Raw genomic sequence first — 19,521 nt, forward strand, 5'->3', positions numbered from 1 at the left:
GGTTAAAATTAAGACAAAAACCTCTGAACAAGGTATATAGCCAAAAGAATACAGTAAGTCAGACAATAAAAGCATTTATCGGCTTAATCTATATTTCAGGTCATAACTGTTAATATTTACAGTAGTAAGTGCCTCAGTAGGCATCTATGCATTAATCCTGGTATTATTCCGCATAGCTTACACCAATTTAGCAGTATACTCACTTGTTTCACCTTTTCCTCAAAGTCAGCATCATTATGGTCCGAAATCATCTGTGCAAGTCGAATTTGTTCTGCAGTGGCCTGAGAATTCAGACAAGTTAAAAAATCATGATCAACAAACAACAGTTTAGAGAAATAAGAGGGACTCCACAGTCCTCTTACTTCTTTATCTCCCACCCCAATTTCCTTTTCCTTGTTACACAGGACCAACTAATAAAACACTACCAGCATTGAAGATGCTAAAATCAACCCTGACTGGTATAGCTCAGTGGGTTGAGAATCATCCTACAAACCAACAGGTCACCGGTTCAACTCCCAGTCACGGTACATGCCTGGGTTGCTGGTCAAGGTCCCCAGGTGGGGGCGTATGAGGCACACAACCAATGTTTCACACATCTATGTTTCTTTCCCTCTCTTTCTTCTCCCTGTCCCTCTATCTAAAAATAAATAAATAAAATCTTTTTCAGCACAATGACAAGAAAAAAAGAATAACGCTGCCATTATTCTTTCATTCTACAATTCCTAAAAAAGCAGGAAATTAATCCACCAACATTCACCATTAAGGAGGCTTTCATACTGGGAATCACAGCACCACTTTGAAACATCTACATTCACATTAATGTGTTTGCAAAGTCATGTGTAAACCCTGTTCCTACTTCTGCAATGACCAATGCCACCCTCCTATCCCAAGGTCTGACGTAATGACTAAGAGTAGACTCAGTATATCTTTTTGGATATCCAGTGTGTTTATAAGATACCACAAATGTACTGTTCCAATTAAAATATTAAAGTACTTAAGTACTAAAATTCTGCTAGAAATTTATTTGGAAGGAAAAGTCAAGAAAAATGAGTAAGAGTAAAGTTCTACATATTCAATTAGTCCTACATATTCAATTTATCTCACCATAACCAAATAAAGAGTATATTCACATTATATACCAACCAACACCAAACTGGTTATAGATAACAGATCATACCTAAATTAAACTTACAAAAACCAAACAAACCATAAACCACCATACCCAGGAGGCTGATTTACTCCTCAAAACTAAGCATTACTCCACGATGTCTCATTTGTTCATTTTTAAGGAAAATATCTTCATGGAAAAGGAAATATCAGATTAGGACTCAATGAGACGAGAGAGGAAGATACAAGGAAAAATAAGAACAAAATACAGGAGAAAGGTGGTGAGACAAAGGTGGGCTAGAGAGATATCAAGGTGGAAGGTCTAGGAAATAAGAAATGTATTGCTAAAAACAACCCAGATAAAAGGGAAATGCTATCTTAGTCATACAAAGCACAAGAGCCATTCTTTCAAAGTCTCATAATTCAGTATTAAAGAACAAAAAGCAGGCACACTACATCACAACACACCATTAACAGTTATCGGGCACCAAGTAAAACAAGGCAAGGGCTGGAAAATCAGAATGAAGAACCCAAATCAATAATCCAAAGCACAGAATGATGCTGCATTGGATGGAAACCAGAATCAACCAGCAAGGTTACCCAAGGATCCATATCCCTGGAGTTCCCCTTTACCTGTGGCCGCTGCTTGTGCTGTGTCTGGTTTTGGTTTTGAGGTTGTTCCCAGTTTCCCCGGGCTCGGTTAGTGCCCACCGATGTCATCATTTACAGTATATACAAATAACAGTATTTACAAGGTAGAATACTGAAAGATTAAAAAAAAGTTTAGATGTTAAATGTGGGCAAAATGTTTTCAACCTCTTTCATCAGCACCTTCGTGAAATACTTTTATTTTCTTCAAAGAAACAAACCAAGATGATCCTTGTTCTTCAGACATTTAGTTTGATAAATTCCTTATGGAACTATGGGCATTAACATTTTTGTAAAGAAAAAATATACAAAGCATATGTTAAGTGACATTTTTATTTTTTTAAAGTTATGGGAACAGTTGGTTACTAGTCCCCTACAAACACGTTTTCTGACGTTTTGCTATCTTGATAGCAAGTCAAACAATGTTAGTAAGTCAAAAGCCTTTTATGTAGGTAAAAATATCTAAAGTCCCTTTGACATAAGGAAAGACAATTAAAGCCTGGAAACAAAAGTCTTCCAGGAAGAGGACTGGTCTATAAAACAAATTTTAAAAAATTTTAAATAGTGTATTCAATCTGCCTCACAATGCTTTAACTTGCATGTGACCTACATCATTTGGAAAAGCACAAACTCTTTCTCCCGTAAGTTTCTCTCAGCATGTTGTGGGGCCTTCCATAGACTTCTACATAGCTTGTATTAGCCCCAGTTACTTTGCCCAGAATCTGTTTTCTGGAAAATAATTCCAACACATTGCTTTTGCAGCTGCTTCTCTTAGTCCCAAAAACCACAGTTCTAAGAAACCCGGGTTACAATGAACCTCCGCCACTAACCTTAAGGTATAAAGAATCCCAAATTTGTCCCAAATCCAAATCATCTAGCACAAGTTTTATTTGGAAAAAACACTTCTGGGAAGTCATTTTAAACTTGAGACATTACTGCAAGACAAGAGTCACACTCAACACACAGGACCCTCCCTAAACCAGCAGTTTTTGTTGTAACACGAAAATAAGCACGGATTCTATAGAATTTAAGTTCTCATCATTCACACTTTGCTTTATAACATAATCTTAGCTACTGCATTTAGTAAGCAAAGAAAACAAAACATTCATATGATGGAGTGGTCAAAATAAGATGTTATTTTGCACTTTTATTCCCTTCTAAAAAGTACAAGTTTATATTTTTATGCTCGAAATTTATTTGCTTTTCATTAATACTTCATACAGGGTAATTCTAGACTGCTCAGAAGGTACTGCTGCATTTAAGGGCAAGTTAAGGTGGGCTTCTAAAGAAACATGTGAGGATTAACTATTAGGAAAGTGAATTTCACCTGTTTCTTGGTCACAAAGAAAGGTGACTTCCTTGGGGATAAATTCTTCAAAAAGCTGGGTCAACAGGTTGCACAGGTCTTTGATTTTTTTTAAATATTTTATTTATTTATCTTTAGAGGGAAGGGAAGGAGAGAGGGAGAGAAACATCAATGTATGGTTGCCTTTCATGCGTCCCCTGCTGGGAGTTGGCCTGCAGGGAACTGGCCTGCAACCCAGGCATGTGCCCTGACTGAGAATCGAACCGCGATCGTCTGAGTCGCAGGCCCGTGCTCAAAGGTCTTTGATTTTTAATGCAGTAATTAGAATTTTACATCTTCCCTGGCTGGTGTAGCTCAGTGGATTGAGCATGGGCTAGTGAACCGAAGGGTCGCTACTTCAATTCCCAGTCAGGATACATGCCTGGGTTGCAGGCCAGGCCCCCCAGCGGGGGTAGCGCCCAAGAGGCAACCACACATTGATGTTTCTCTGCCTTTCTCCCTCCCTTCCCCTCTCTAAAAATAAATAAAATCTTAAAAAAAAAAAAGAATTCTACATCTTTTGCCCTGGTTGGTGTGGCTTAGATGATTGAGTGCTGGCCTGTGAACCAAAGGGTCACCAGTTCAATCCCCAGTCAGGACACACGCCTGGGTTGTGGACCAGGTCCCCCAGTGGGGGTGGCGCCCAAGAGGCAACTATACCTTGATGTTTCTCTCCCTTTCTCCCTCCCTTCCCGTCTCTAAAAATAAGTAAATTTAAAAAAATGAATTCTACATCTTCTATCACCAAAAGTTTTAAGGGACTAATTTTTAATCATTACCCCTCCCCCTACACAAGTTTACACACAAAGGCTTATAAATATTTCTAGATAGTACAGGATTATCTGCTACACAATAGTCCAGTTTCCCAGGCTGGCATTATTTTCAAATTTCAACACCTAATTATTAAAAAAAAAAATTTTAAACCAAGTACCCCTAGATTCAAATCAAAGCAGGGGAGGGGGGGGAACTAGAGGAAAATCATTATGGAAATAACTGGCTCTAAGATGTAGTTTCTAATATGGGGGTAGCCATTCCTGTAGCTTAGAAACTATTGACTTTCTACTCCCCATATGATTTCTAATTTGTGAGCATGATTTACACTACAGCTCTGAATTGTACAACTAGCTAACTCTATGGATGACTGCATATACTATACTAATCGATATAAATGTATTAGTCAACTTGAAAGCCACATAGTCAGGAAAGAAAAAAATGAAATCCTCCTGATCATTCTTGCTATTAATTTCTATTTTCCTCTTACGAGTGCTTTGAAAAGTGTGTCTAAGAAAATTTTACCACATAGGCAGTAGGAACACTGAGCAACAGGTAAGTGATCTGAGATGGATCACCGGAGGGCACAAAACTAGTAGCCTTTTAACAGAAAGCAGAGGCACATACCCAAAGTTATCACAGTGAAGGTGAGAAATCTTGTTAAATTGTCTTAAAAAAAAAAGTTTAATGGTCCCTGGCTGATGTAGCTCAGTGCTGCTAACCAAAGCTTCACTGTTTCGATTCCCAGACAGGGCACGTGCCTCGATTGTGGGCTACTGGGGGCCATAAGAGAGGCAACCATACACTGATGTTTCTCTTTCTTTCTCCTTTCCTTCTCCTCTCTCTAAAAATAAATAAACAAACAAATACATTTTTTAAAATGTTTAAGGGAGATAGGTGAGAAGTATTGGAGACCAAGGGTCTAGTGCAGGAACAAATACAGGTTTCAACACAGGAGTGCCCTCGACCATATTTTGGAAACCAGCTACTTAAAAAAATAGCCAGAGAATTTTTACCGGGGGAAAAAAAAGTTAAGTATTTATTGAGTATGTACTGTGTCCAGCACTTTAAGAAATACAAAAGCAATGTGACTTAGTTGCTACCCTCAGGGGGCTTACAATCTAATCTGAGAAGCAATTCAGAAACTGAAGGTAGACTGGGGTAAGATTTACTACCATTAACAGTGTCACTAACTCCACTGGATGTTTTGTGTTAATGACCCCTTCTTCCCCTTCCCCATCAACATGAATCTAATATTTAAGAAGAGTATTTCCCAGTTAGGACACGTTAAATAAAGAGGGGCTTTACAAATCAAAAACAGTACATTTTAAGCCTTTCGTCATTAGTTTACATATACCAGAAATACTTCCTGTTCATAACGGAAATAATCACTGGCATATTTTAATCTGTAAGGACAATGGTGTAAGATCTCAAAGCAGTTTTTATGAACCCATACACAAAACGTTTCAGTTCTCTAGTAATGCTAGTTGTCACTGACCCTTATCACCTCCCACCAAGTTACACAAAATATTCCCAAAGCAAGATATGGGCGGTGGGAAGTGGATGGGGGAAAAACAAAAAGGAATTTCGCCATCTAATAATCAGGGAAGTCAAAGGCAACGCAATAACAAGAAAAACGTCTATTACTGTGGTGTTTTCCTTTCCACAATATCCTACTCCAGAGGTGGCTACAATTCAAGAATGGTGGAAAGGGAGCAGTACCCTGTTTGTGACATCAGTTTGCAAGGCAAATTTAGGGACTGCCCCCAGGGCGAAGGGTCTGAAGAAATTTGGAATTCTTGTCCCACTATGAAAAGAGTGATCAAACACCCCAGTGCTCTAGTGCGTCCCTTAGGCGTAATGCACTCGATGGGGCACTTTAATTCCGGCTTCCCAAATAATGTAATTGCTTGGGGTACCCCAAACTACAGTATGAACAACAGAAAGCTGAAAACAGAAGCAAAACATATATTCCAAAAGCTGAGGCGGTGGGAGAAAAAGGAAGGGTAATAAGAGAAGCTGACAAAGAAGCTGGAAACGGAGAGGGGACGCAAGCCCACGCGTGGAGGATGGGAAGCTCACCCGCTCAGCGGCGCCACATCTCCTCCTCGCCTCCCACCCGGAACAATTTAATCCCCCGCACTCCAAACCGAGGGCCACATGGGGGAGTTTGGGGCAGCTCCACCCCATCACCCTCCCTCCGCTCCGCCACCCCCCCAAATCGGGCCGGATCCGGGTAAGAGGCCCACAGAGGGTTGAAAAAGGAGAAGGCCCCCTCGTCTTCTCCACAGGAACCGGCCGGGGTGGAGAGGGCCCTACCTCAGGCGGGGCCCAGGCCTCGCTCGCTCGCGCTCTTTCTCGCTCTCCCCCACCTCAGGCTCTAGCCGCATGCCCCCCCTCCCGCTGCCCCAAGCCCCGCCCCGGCCACGCTCCCAAATCGAGGCCCCGGCTCTGGTAAGGCCCACTAGGCCGCGAACCCAACCATAAACAAAATCTCCGGCAGCCGACGGGGGGATGGGGATAGTAGCCAGGGCTCGCACGACTGAGGGAGATGTACAGTGGGGGAACACGGTGCGGGGGGGCCTACCAAAGGAGGGGAACACGGCGGGGTAGGAGAGAAAAAAGGGAGGGTAAAAGGGGGAATCGCGGATTTAAAGGGGCCGCGGACAATACCCGGCCCCGCCGCGCTGCCGCTGCTACCGCCGCCGCCGCCAACACCGCTGCGCTCCCAACTTTACCTCAGTCTCCTCCACACTGACACCCCGGGCCGCGCCGCCCCTGTCACGTGATATAAGGTTCCCTCCTCCCCGCCCCCATCCCTCCTTTTCCCTCTCGCGCTCGCTCTCGCGCCTTCCCCCTCCCACTTGCCTTCCTGCGTCCCCCAGCACGTGACGCGAAAGGGACGCGCACGCAAGCGTGCGCGTGCCGCCCCGCCACGAGACACCACACTCCGGCTCCGCGTGTCCCCGTCCCCGCCTCCTCCTCCAAGGTAGTCACGCCCCCCACCACGTGACCCACTGCGCGGCCTGCGCTTCCTCTTATTGGAGTAGTTCCGCGAGTCCGCGATCTCCGTTCCCGGCTGTCATTGCGTGCGTGAGTCACATGTTGGGCGAAAGCGGGAAGGTGTCGTTCTTCTTTCCCACAACTCCCTAGTCCGCCATGTTTTCTGGCCGGGTCAGCCCTGGTCTTACCCCGTAAGGAAATGGCTGGGAAGCTTCGGGGGACCAAGGCGCTTTTGCCCCGGAAGAGCCCGGGCTGACGAGGCAGGGCAGCGGGGTAAACTGGAGCAGTTCTGTGCGGGGTGGGGAGGCCATGGCGTCCGGCAGTAACTGGCTGTCGGGGGTGAATGTCGTGCTGGTGATGGCCTACGGGAGCCTGGTGAGGAGATTCCCCAAATCCATTTCTGCTGTTGGGTGTGATCCCGTAGCACTCCTCGTAGGGACCCTGACTCGTATGAGGCAGTTTCCTGTCCTCATTCTCCACCCGTTCACCTACTCTTATTCTGGGTTTTGACTCCTCTCCTAGGCGTATACTGCCCCACCCCTGGTCGAGAATCCTCCCTCTGAATCCTAAGGCACGGACCCCCCACGCCTCTGCGCTCCTGACTTCCTTTCACACACCCCATCTTTGATGGCCTTGCTGCCCCAAGTTATACCCCTTGAAACCTCCCTGAGAACCGGAATCTGGGGATCTGAAATGAAGGCATGGTTTTTACTTGTTTTCACTGTCTTTTTATTTAAGAGTCTTTATTTCTCTTACATTTTTTGGACAGGTGTTTGTACTGCTCTTTATTTTTGTGAAGAGACAAATCATGCGCTTTGCAATGAAATCCCGAAGGGGACCTCACGTCCCTGTGGGACACAATGCCCCCAAGGTAGGTCCTTAAGGCACTGGATAGGCCTGGTTCTCTAGATATGTTAAGACGTAGAGCGAGGTTTCTTATGCCTTTGGAAATGACTTTTAAGTCCCTGTTTCCATGTGCAGTTACCCACGTGCTTACCTTAGTAGGTTGAGGAATAACGGTTACCTTGAGGCCTGGCTTACCTGTTTACTGCTCTGGCATAGCCTGTAGCTTACCCAGGAATTTGAGTTTTTGCATCTGCAGGATGAAGAGCTTGGATTAAAATTCCCAACTTTTGTGTTGTTTCCCGGTTCAGCTTAAACTACCCTGTGTTTTCTTTTGTTTAAATTTTGTTTTAGAATGGGATGAGGGTGGTAAAATTAGCCCCAGCACGATGAGAAAAGTTGCCTCTGCAGAATTTTAGATTTCTAAGCGCTCCACAAATTAGCTAGTTCCAACTTTCACGGTAGAAACTGAAACCTAAGAAAATGAAACAATTTACCCATTTAAAAAAGGTAATAACCGAGTGGATTCTTTGTCTGTATTTGGTTCTTAGGTAATTGCCTGCTTTTCCTTGGCCTGGTTATTTATCTACTGATGAAATTTTCTCTCTATCCCAACCTCTTGCCTGAGTTCCATACTTATATATCCAGCTGCCTACTTAACATTTAGATGTTTAATAGGCAGGCAAGTAACACCTAACACATCTAAATCACAGCTCTTGATAATCCACCACCAACCTTGTCCTGCTGTTTCTGTCTTCCACTTCCAGGTTAAAGGTGCCTGTTGGCCTTACCAACACCCCCCCCCCCCCCCGGCCCTTTTTTATGGTTCTCCCTTCATCACGGGGGCCTGGCTACAGTGGTAGAATTTCCCACTTTTACCTGTGCTGTTACTGTGACCTAGAATGATTTCTGGTCTTCACTTGACTAGCTTGTTTTTGTTTGTTTAGGTCTTAGTATCTTAGCTTAAATTTTATTTCCTCCAAAGAGTAGTGCTTATTTACCCATATAAGTCGTCCTTTTTGTTTTCTCATGGACCCCTGATTTTTTTCTAGATAGTATTTTACCACAGATTTTCTTTTATGTTTAATTTTCTATTTGTTCAGTGCCTCTCTCAGTAAACGATAAGCTTCAAGAATGTAAGCACCCTATCAGTTTTGTTCACTACTGTAAAACAAGGCCCTACACATATTAGGTGCTCAATAATTTGTTTTAAGTGAAAAACAGGTTAGTGGGAGCACTAGAGCTAGTATACAACTCCTAAACTCATGTTCTTTCATTAACCAGTGCTGTTAATGCTCCCCTCCGTGTTCTTTGCTGATACATTTCATACAAACCTCAAGGATGGTGGCATGGCCTGAAAGGTCAACAGTGCATCTTCCACATTCCCACAGTTCAAATGCCTGCTCCCTCCCATGAGAGGGATATAGGGCTGGCTTCCAATACTTCATGGGCCAATCAAAACTTTTGACTACTGTACTTTGGCATGTGTCGTGGACTTTTTTGCCCAAATTTTTGAGGGGAAAAAATAAGAATGTGCATTGTCTCTGGATAGCACTAATTCCATGTCTATATAGATGTCTTTAATTCTTTTGTTTATGTTAATGTGTTAAAAGTGTAACTCTAGAAATCAATAACAGTCATCTGCATGCAAAATAAAGCCTTGGAATAAGATAATTGGTTTTGTTTCTAAATATAAATAAATTAATTTAATTAGAAATTGAAATATTTTTCCTGAAATTTTGGGCCAAAAATGTGGGAGCGCATTATACCCAGCAAAACACAGTATTTAGGAGCCCCCTGGACTAGATGAGACCAAGGTTCTTTTTGCCTTTAAAAATTCTCTTTATCTGAATTCACATCGATTGTTGGTAGAAGTAAAAAATAGTTAAACTACTGTGGGAAATAATTGGGCATTATCTTGTAAGACTGTACATATACCTAATCCATAGCCCAGCAGTTCCACTGCTATCATAGGGAAATTAATTTTTGCTCATGTGTACAGAACACATGTATAAGAATATTCATGGTAGCATTCTTGGTAATGTTTTTAGAAAATTATTAATCCAGCCTTAGCTGGTGTAGCTCAGTGGATTGAGCACGGGCCTGTGAACCAGAGGATCGCGGTTCGATTCCCAGTCAGGGCACACACCTGGGTTGCAGGCCCGTTCCCAGCAGGGGACGCATAGGGGGCAACCATACATTGATATTTCTCTCCCTCTTTCTTCCCTTTCCCTCTGGAAATAAATAAATAAAATCTTTTTAAAGATTATTAATCCAAATGTCTACTTGAGAATGGCTACATAATTATATATTTGTAGGCTCCATAATTGTATATTTGTATTTTGAAATACTATAAAGAATGAAAAAAACCCTAACTAGATGGCTCAGTTAATTAGACCAAGGTTGCAAGTTTGAGTCAGGGCACATACAAAAATCAACCAATGATTTTTGGATAAATAAGTGGAACAACAAATAAGTGTTTCTCTTTTCCCCCTCCCTCTCTAAAATCAATTGAAAAATAAATAAAGCCATGGCCATTGTGCCTCAGTTGGTAACCATAGGGATGTGGGTTTGGACCTGTATATTTTTCTCTCACATTGATATTTCTCTCCCACTCTTGCAAAAGCAATAAAAAAATGTCCTCAGGTGAGGGTTAAAAAAAATTTATTTAAAGGATGGAGCCCTGGCTGGTGTAGCTCAGTGGATTGAGCACGGGCCTGCGAACCGCATGATCACGGTTCGATTCCCATTCAGGGCACATGCCTGGGTTGCAGGCCGGTTCTCAGCAGGGGACTCACGAGAGGCAACCATATATTGATATTTCTCTCCTTCCCTTCCTCTCTAAAGATAAATAAATAAAGTCTTTAAAAGAATAAAGATTTTAAAATCATCCACACTGACTAGAAATGTAATTATTTTAAAAAATGGATGAGAATAAACTGAAGATAAATGTATGAACACAGATGAATCTCCAAAATATTTGTGAATGTAAGTCATAAACAGGAATGAGTCTCAAAAATATCCCGAGTGGGAAAAAAAGCCATTCACAAAAGATTATGTGCCATATGGTTCTATTTTATTTATCTGAAATTCTAGAACAGGCAGAACTATATTGGTAGCATATCAGTGCATCTGGCAGGGGAGGGTATCTGCAAAAGGACATGAACATTTGGGGGTGATGGAAATGTATCTTGATTGGGATGGATGCATTTTATTGCATGTAAAGTCACACTCAGTAAAGGCTACTTAAAGTTTTAAAAGGTGGTAGAGGAATTGAAGAAGTATCTTTCCATTTCTATAAAATTCAAAATTAGACAAAGTTAAATATCTTGTTTAAGATGATGTGATAAAACAAGAAAATTAAAACTTGACAAATTAAGATTGGGGGTTGTATTCAGAGATGGGCACACAAGGCTTCAAACTCATTTGTAATGTTCCAGTTTATAAACTGGATAGTGGATGCAGGTGCTCACCATTTCTTTAAAACATGAAATGCTTCATGAATTTGCATGTTATCTTTGCACAGGGGTCCTGCTAATCTGTTTTATCATTTTAGTACATGTGCTGCCAAAGCAAGGATGCAAGTGTCTCGATATTTAAAATGTACGTGCATGTATTAAAAGTATCCCCAAAAATCTGCATACTGGGGCTCTAGCAACCCTCTTAAGTAAGAGATGAACATGAAATTTAACTGGTTGCTGCTGGGTAAGTGACAGGCAGCACTTTCAGTACCTTTTTTTTTTTTTAATCCACACCTGAGAATATGTTTATTGATTTTAGAAAGGGGGAAGGAACACTGATGTGAGAGAAAAATAATAATCAGTTGCCTCCTAGAGGCACCCTGATCAAGAATGGAGCCCACAATCTAGGTGTGTCCCCTGACGGGTAGACAAATCTGCAACCTTTTGGTGTATGGGACAATGCTCAAACTAACAGCCACCTGGCCATGGCAAGTACCTTACTAAATTTTATACCATGTAAATGAGTTACCTACTTAAAAAATTAAATGTGCTGTAGAAGAAATTCTGTAGTCTACCAGATAGATGGTAGTTCCCAAATTATTATAAGACATCTGCAGGACTCCTTATAGAAATTTAGGGTAGATTATGACTTCCAGTTGCTGATTTTTTTTCCAACTCAGGAAGTTCTTTATAATACCGAAATAGGAGTTATCTAAATCCAGTTGAGAGAAATAATGATGCTATAGGGAATTCTGGCAACTTAAAAGATTTAACTTAGAGACATACAGTTTGGAGAAGTTCATAAATCCAAATCCCATTCTTAAATTCTTTTTTTTTTTAAGATTCTATGTATTTATTTTAGACAAGGAAAGAGGGAGAGAAACATCAGTGTGTGGTTACCTGATCTGGCCCACAACCCAGGCATTTGCCCTGACTGGGAATCAAACTGGCGACCCTTTGGTTCGCAGGCCAGTACTCAATCCACTGAGTACTGGGCTATTCTTCAGTTCTTGAGTCTTGCAATTTCATTAGCCAAGTGAATATTTTCTCTGCTTCTGTTGTCTTAGTTGCTCATTTGCTGTGCTCCATTTCCAGACTGATGAAAAGCAGAGTACTGGGTAAGTGATTGTTTATTGTTTTCTCTCTGTGAACAGGACTTAAAAGAAGAGATTGATATTCGACTCTCCAGGGTTCAGGATATCAAGTATGAACCTCAGCTCCTTGCGGATGATGATGCAAGACTGCTGCAGCTGGAAACCCAGGGAAATCAGAGTATGTGGCATGTTCTTGGAGAATATTTCAGTGAAGAATCCCACAAGTTCAGAATTCTTTGCTCTCAGAGTTGTAACATAGCTGTTTGCAAAACTAGCAACTGTGGTTCCTCTGTTTTGGGATATATGACATGTGGGAAGGCAGTTTATTAACTTGTTGGAGTTCACAGATATTTTTGAGGGTTGTGTCTGAGACCACTCTCTTTCTCAACAGATTGCTACAACTATTTGTATAGGATGAAAGCTCTGGATGCCATCCGTGTCTCTGGTAAGGTCTACTTGACCAGCCATTTAGGATCCTGAAAACTTATTTGGGGAAGACAGGGAGGAACTGACTTTTATGTATGTTAGAATTTGTCTTTTCTGCACACTACTGGCTAGTAGTAATTTTTTAGAGTTTTGAGACTACTGGGTAACTTTTGCATAAGAAAATGATGGCAAGTTTTTCTTCTCCAGGGAGTCTGGATTTGATTTGTTCTTTAGACCTTTAGTTTCATGCACTGGACGGTGGTAATTTACTTGTTTTCCACAAGACAAGTGACATAAGCTTTTTTGCTAAACCAAAGATAGATGGTTCTTGAACTTTTTTAAAGATTTTATTTATTTATTTTTGAATTTTTTGAATATTTTATTTATTTATTTTTAGAGAGAAGGGAAGGGAAGGAGAAAGAGTAGAAGAGAAACATCAGTGTATGGTTGCTTCTCATGTGTCCCCTACTGGGGACCTGGCCTGCAACCCAGGCATGTCCCCTGACTGGGAATCAAACCAGTGACCCTTTATTTCACAGGCTTGTGCTCAATCCACTGAGCTACACCAGCCAGGGCTATTTATTTATTTATTTTAAAGATCGTACTTAAATTTATTTTCAGAGAGAAGGAAGGGACGGTGAAAGAAAGAGAACCATCCATGTGCGAGAGATACATTGATAGGTTGCCTCTTGCACACCCCCAACTGGGGGCTTGGCCCACAACCCAGGCATATGCCTTGACTGTAATCAAACGAGTGACCCTTTGGTTCACAGGCTGGCACTCAGTCCACTGATGCACACCAGTGAGTGCTTAAACATTTTTTATTCTATGATCATCATCATATATACTATGTCTAAACCAAAACATAGTTTTTCAGGGGTGTCAAACTCATTTTCACCACGGCCACATCAGCCTTGTGGTTGCCTTCAAAGGGCCTAATGTAATTTTAGGACTGCATAAATGTAACTACTTTTTAACAGTTAAGCAAGAGCTTGGTGCTGCCACCAAGTAGAAACAAGGTGCCAGGCCAGATAAAACAAGGTGGAGGGCCAGATTTGGCCCATGGTCCTTGTGTTTGCCACCTGTGGTTTATATCTTAAAGGTAGGGTAGGTAAGTGGGAGGGTAAATTGGACAATGACACTATTGTGTATCATTGGTATAGCTTTAGTTGTGTTGCTGCCACCAAATGGCAACTCAGGCACAGCTCTATGCCTCTGGTTTTCTTAATTCTTTAGAATTTCCCTCCAATTCATTCATTGGACCCATTTCAAAGTTTGGGAAATTAAATACAAAGACTAACAAATGGGAGAAGGGGTATCATTGTGCTGGTTATCTTCTCAGAGATTCCGTTTCATGCTGAAGGCCGGCATCCCCGTTCCTTATTGGGCAAGAATTTTCGCTCCTACCTGCTAGATCTCCGAAACACTAGTACTCCTTTCAAGGGTGTGCGCAAGGCCCTCATTGATACCCTGCTGGATGGCTATGAGACAGCCCGCTATGGGACAGGGGTAAGTTGTGTGGGCACTTTTTCCTTCAGGGAACTAAAAGAATCCCAGATTTAAGAGAGCCTCACTCTTCCTTTCTTTTCCCTCAGGTCTTTGGCCAGAGAGAATACCTGCGCTATCAGGAGGCTCTGAGCGAGCTGGCCACACTGTGAGTTTAAAGAGGAACCTGTCACAATACACAGAGGGACTGGTTAGAGAATACACTAGTGCTGGACTGTTCCCACAGTGAGGTGGCTTTCATAAAACAATAGGAATAAACTCCACGATAACATAAAAGTTGTTAGGTCCTAGATCACAAGTAGCAAACACAAGGCCTGGGGGCCAAATCCGGCCCTCCACCTTGTTTTATCTGGCCTAGAAACTTGTTTCTACCCGGTAGCAGCACCAAGCTCTCACTTAACTGTTAGGGAGTAGTTGCATTTACACAGTCCTAAAATTACATTCAGCTCTTTGAAGGAAATCATGAGGCTGCCCCAGTGAAAATGAGTTTGACACCCCTGCCCTAGACTATTAGGACTGCCTTTCACTCACATTGGAAAGCAGATGCTGCCCTACAAGCTAATAAGGGAAGCTTCTACTTCTGTGCACCTTTTTTTTTCTTGTTTTTGACCCAGCTCTGTAAAAGGTCAGAATTGGTATTAAAAGAAAGTTTACAACACACAGATTCCTTCTCTTCCAGGGTCCTCTTCAGTGTGTCTTGGTCTGATAAAAATAAGAATGAAATGCCACCCTTTTTCTTTTTTTAATTTTTTTTAAAGATTTTATTTATTTATCTTTTAGAGAGGAAGAGAAGGAGAGAAATATCAAAGTCCCCCGCTGGGAACTGGCCTGCAACCCAGGCATGTGCCCTGACTGGGAATCGAACCACGATCATCTGGTTCACAGGCCCGTGCTCAATCTACTGAGCTACACCAGCCAGGGCACACCCTTTTTTTTTTTAAACCAAGCATTAGTAACCCTCTTCTGAAACGAAGGACATCACTACAGAAAGGAATCATAATTTTTGTCTGAGAATGTTTTAAACAAGTACTAACATAGCTTCATATGTCATTTGTGCATATGTTAAAATGAAAGGGTAAAGAGGGAAATCCGATCTAGAATAAAAAGTTAACAGTCATGAAAAGAAAGAATTATAAAATTTTTAAAAAATATATTTTAGCCCTGGCTGGTGTAGCCCGTGCCTGGGTTGCAGGCCAGTTCCCAGTGGGGGACTCACGAGAGGCAACCATACATTGATATTTCTCTCCTTCTCTCCTTCCCTTCCTCTCTAAAGATAAATAAATAAAATAAAAATAATAAATAAATAAAAATTATATATATATATATTTTAAAATATATTTTATTGATTATGCCATTACAGTTGTCCTATTTCCCCCTTCATTCCTCTCCATCCTGCACACCCCCTCCCCCATAATTTCCCCCTTTAGTTTATGTCCCCGTGTCTCAAGTTCTTTAGCTTCTACATTTCCCATACTATTCCTGCCCTCCCTATTTTCTACCTACCATCTATGTTACTTATTCTCTGTACCTTCTCCCCCCTTTTCCTCCTCCCACTCCCCTGTTGCGAAGCCACCATGTGATCTTCATTTCTATGGTTCCACTCCTGATCTAGCTGTCCTCTTAGTTTGCTTTTGTTATAGGTGTGGTTGTTAATAACTGAGTTTGCTGTCCTTTCACTGTTCATATTTTTATCTTCTTTTTCTTAAAAAGTCCCTTTAGCATTTCATATAATAAGGGCTTGATGATGATGAACTCCTTGAACTTGACCTTATCGAAGAAGCACTTTATCTGCCCTTCCATTCTAAATGAAAGCTTTGCTGGATAGAGCAATGTTGGATGTAGGTCTTTTTTTTTTTTTTAATCTTTTTAGAGGGGAAGGGAAGGAGAGAGGAAAGAAACATCAATGTATGGTTGCTTCTCGTGCATCTCCTGCAGGGAACTGGCCCCTGCTGGAAACTGGCCTGCAACCCAAGCATGTGCCCTGACTGGGAATTGAACCACGATCGTCTGGTTTGCAGGCCCACGCTCAGTCCACTAAGCTACACCAGCCAGGGCTGGATGTAGGTCTTTGGACTTCATGACTTGGAATACTTCTTTCCAGCCCCTTCTTGCCTGTAAGGTCTCTTGAGAAATCCGCTGACAGTCTGAAGGGAACTCCTTTGTAGGTGACTGTCCCCTTATCTCTTGCTGCTTCTAGGATTCTCTCCATTTTAATCTTGGCTAATGTAATGATGATGTGCCTTGGTGTGTTCCTTCTTGGGTCCAACTTCTCTGGGACTCTGAGCTTCCTGGACTTCCTGGAAGTCTATTTCCTTTGCAGATTGGGGAAGTTCTCTTTTATTATTTGTTCAAATAAGTTTTCCACTTGTTGCTCTTCCTCTTCCCCTTTGGTACCCCTATAATTCGGATGTTGGAACGGTTAAAGTTGTCCTGGAGGTTCCTAATCCTCTCCTTGTTTTTTGTTTTTTGTTTTTTGTTTTAGGTTTTATTTATTTATTTATTTTTAGAGGGGAAGGAGAGAGGGAGAGAAACATCAATGTATGGTTGCCTTTTGTGCATCCCCTGCTGGTAGTTAGCCTGCAAGGAACCGGCTTGCGACCCAGGCTTGTGCCCTGACTGGGAATTGAACCGCGATTGTCTGGTTTGCAGGCCCGCGCTCAATCCACTGAGCTACGCCAGCCAGGGCTCTCCTTGTTTTTTTGAATTCTTGTTTCTTCATCCTTTTCTGTTTGGTCATTTTTTTCTTCCTTCTGGTCCACTCCCTTGATTTGAGTCCCAGTTTCCTTTCCATCACTATTGGTTTTCTGTGCATTTCCTTTCGTTTCAATTAGTTTAGGCTTCATTTGTTCCTCTAATTTCTGACTAAAATCAACCAGTTCTGTGAGCATCCTGATGACCAGTGTTTTGAACTGTGCATCTGATAGGTTGGCTATTTCTTGGTTACTTAGAGTTACTGGCTCTGGGGCTTTGAGCTCTTCTTGAGCCATAATATTTTGGTCTATTCCCACCTGTTACATATGAGGGGCAGAGCCCTAGGTGTTCACCAGGCTGGAGAAACTCAGTTGCTAGGTTGTGACTCTGTGGGGGCGGGGTCAAAGAGGGGCAATGGCGGTTCCCTCTGCTGCGCCACTGGGGCCTGCGCAGTTCATCTCATTGCTTGCTCCTTCACCTGGTTTATCGGTCTGGCTGAACGTTTCGTTGTTGTTCAATGAACAACAACGGACTTCCGTATAGTTCAATTTTCTGTGTTTTGACTGCGTTTTTGTTACTAAAAGTTTGTTGTCTTTCAAGTTGGTTGTGCGAGGAGGCACAGTGTTTCCACGTACGCCTCCATCTTGGCCAGAAGTCCTAAAAAATATATTTAAATTAAAAATAAATACATGTTTTCTGCTGTATTAAATATGGATCTTCTGAAACAATAGTGTGTTTGTCCTGTTTTTTTCTGTCCTTAAAAATAAACTACATTGTTCCTAAAGATAAATGGTCCTAGCAGAAACTACTTACATGTATTTGTGCCTTGGTGTGTTCCTTCTTGGGTCCAACTTCTCTGGGTAATGGAAATGAACATGCAGAGAGGATGGAAAATGGTATTAGTGTAGAAGTCACGCAGAAGGTCTGTTCAAAATTGGTTTTTTGAAAGACAAATACCATGTGATTCCACTTAGCTTGAGATGCCTAGAGTAGTCAAATTCATAGACATAGAAAGGAGATCATTAGTTGCCAGGGGCTGGAGGGAAGGGAGAGTAGGGAGTTGTTTAGTAGGTAGAGTTTTTCAAGTTGAATTCTGGAGATCGGTTGCACGACAGTATGAATGTACTTAACACTACTGAATTGTAAACATTTAAAAATAAGATGGCAAATTTTATGTTTTTTTATTACATTTTTCTTTTAATTTAGCCTCTCTGATTTCTAGCTTCTAGAAAGGTTCGGTGGGTGTAGTGAAAAGAATATAAGCTCTGAAATCTGACAAACTTAGGTTTGACTCCCAGCTTTCTGTCACATACTAGCTTTGTGACATCAAGCAGGTTACTTAATGGACCCTCAGTTTCCTAACCTGCAAAATGGTGGTGATAACACCATGAAGGGATATTGGGATGTTAGTACATTAGATGTTGGTAAAACACAAAGTTCAATGTCCTAACATGTAAGTAGTACTCAGTAGTACTTTTTTTCTTACTGTTTGATATTCCAGTTACATGTGCAACTCTATGGGCTGGGAGTATATTAACAGTATACACACATTAGGTGACTAAGAGGAATTAAAAGTTCTTTAAGCATAGTGAGATGAAAAGGTTGAGCCAGAGATAGGAACCCAGTGGGAAAATTGGTTTCTCTGGTATTTCTAAGCTACTAGATGGGATTTTAGTAACTAGTTTATAAGATAGGACAAAAGACCATTTGTGGCTACAGCTGCATTTATGGGATGGATGAGCCTTGAATTGTATTCTTCCATTAGTCCTTATCCCGTTTTTTCATGATCTGCCCTCTGTATTCTTCAGGGTCAAAGCACAAAGTGGGAACTCACAGCGACAACATCAGTCAGCAGCCAAAGACCTAACCCAGTCTCCTGAAGTTTCCCCAACAACCATCCAGGTGACATACCTCCCCTCCAGTCAGAAGAGCAAACGTGCCAAGCACTTCCTTGAATTGAAGAGCTTTAAGGACAACTATAACACACTGGAGAGTACTCTGTGATGGTGCAAAAGGACTCTTGCTGCTGATGGAGGCAAAGAGACTGAACTGTGCTTGCCAGGCCCTCCTCTGGCTCAGCATGTCCAGACTGGATCAGCTGAAGCTCAGATTGTGTCCAGAGGTCTTAGAGCTTATGCCTAGAGGATCATTCTCTGAGCCTTTCTTATGGCCAGTTTCAAAACATCAGTTAAGACTTTTACTTTCCCTTCGTAGCCCCTTTTTTCTGGAGTTGAATTCAGATATTTTTCTTAATGTTTCTGTCAAGCTTCCTTAAAAAATCCTCACTTGGTGTTGATCATAATTCATCTGCCCTCGTCCAGACAATAAATAATCCCAATGATAAGAGAATCAGGATGACAGGACAAGAATGGTCAGACTGATGCACTAGTCTGACTTCACAAATTAATAAAATGAATAATGAAACAATAAAGCATATGATTAATTCATTTACAGTTGCTTTTTAGTAAAACCAGGCATATGATATGTTCTCTGCACCCATGTAATAGGGTACAGCATGAGGATTTGCCTTTAGGAAATTGCTAGGACTGGGTACCATACAGGTACTCCATGGGATCCCAGCAGAAGAAACCCTAAAATTGGGACTGTGATTCTTGCTCATAAAATT

At 41.7% G+C, this 19,521-nt stretch overlaps 2 protein-coding genes and 1 pseudogene across 18 annotated transcripts in view; 1 reads left to right on the forward strand and 2 right to left on the reverse strand.

Annotated features, from left to right (window-relative positions):
* UBAP2L (ubiquitin associated protein 2 like) overlaps positions 1-6,715 on the reverse strand; it is a 50,910-nt gene extending 44,195 nt beyond the window's left edge. For 8 of the 12 annotated variants that reach the window (XM_037050672.1, XM_037050670.1, XM_037050671.1 and 5 more), the window contains exons 1-3: positions 6,610-6,715; positions 1,741-1,870; positions 204-281 (exon numbers count right to left, since the gene is read on the reverse strand). In XM_037050672.1, the coding sequence (XP_036906567.1) occupies positions 204-281; positions 1,741-1,830 (168 nt within the window). In that variant the 5' untranslated portion in view covers positions 1,831-1,870; positions 6,610-6,715. Of the gene's footprint in view, positions 1-203; positions 282-1,740; positions 1,871-6,190; positions 6,212-6,544 lie in introns of those variants that run through there. The other 4 variants (XM_037050674.1, XM_037050673.1, XM_037050663.1 and 1 more) reach the window with 3 other exon arrangements.
* A 241-nt stretch (positions 6,716-6,956) lies between these two features.
* LTAP1 (lipid transport auxiliary protein 1) lies at positions 6,957-19,322 on the forward strand. 6 transcript variants are annotated; one of them, XM_037050691.1, is made up of 7 exons: positions 6,960-7,249; positions 7,644-7,745; positions 12,333-12,450; positions 12,664-12,717; positions 14,041-14,207; positions 14,294-14,352; positions 18,704-19,322. In XM_037050691.1, exons 1-7 carry the CDS (start codon positions 7,184-7,186, stop codon positions 18,897-18,899), a joined length of 762 nt encoding a protein of 253 aa, XP_036906586.1. In that variant the 5' UTR covers positions 6,960-7,183; the 3' UTR covers positions 18,900-19,322. The 6 variants fall into 6 exon arrangements, with proteins under 6 accessions (XP_036906592.1, XP_036906587.1, XP_036906589.1 ...); XM_037050695.1 differs by having other exon boundaries at positions 6,961-7,147; XM_037050696.1 differs by having other exon boundaries at positions 6,962-7,065.
* On the reverse strand, positions 11,199-11,293 carry LOC118990239 (uncharacterized; annotated as a pseudogene).
* Positions 19,323-19,521: the final 199 nt, after the last annotated feature.

Source organism: Sturnira hondurensis, unplaced genomic scaffold, assembly GCF_014824575.4.
Source record: "Sturnira hondurensis isolate 20B ecotype Veracruz unplaced genomic scaffold, ASM1482457v3 Scaffold0006829, whole genome shotgun sequence".
Lineage (NCBI taxonomy): Eukaryota > Metazoa > Chordata > Mammalia > Chiroptera > Phyllostomidae > Sturnira > Sturnira hondurensis.

Coding starts and splice junctions, on each gene's coding strand:
- LTAP1 (XM_037050691.1), top strand. CDS start 7,184: ATGGCGTCCGGCAGTAACTGGCTGTCGGGGGTGAATGTCGTGCTGGTG. Junction 7,250..7,643: donor TGATGGCCTACGGGAGCCTG/GTGAGGAGATTC, acceptor TTTTTTGGACAG/GTGTTTGTACTGCTCTTTAT. Junction 14,208..14,293: donor CAGCCCGCTATGGGACAGGG/GTAAGTTGTGTG, acceptor CTTTTCCCTCAG/GTCTTTGGCCAGAGAGAATA.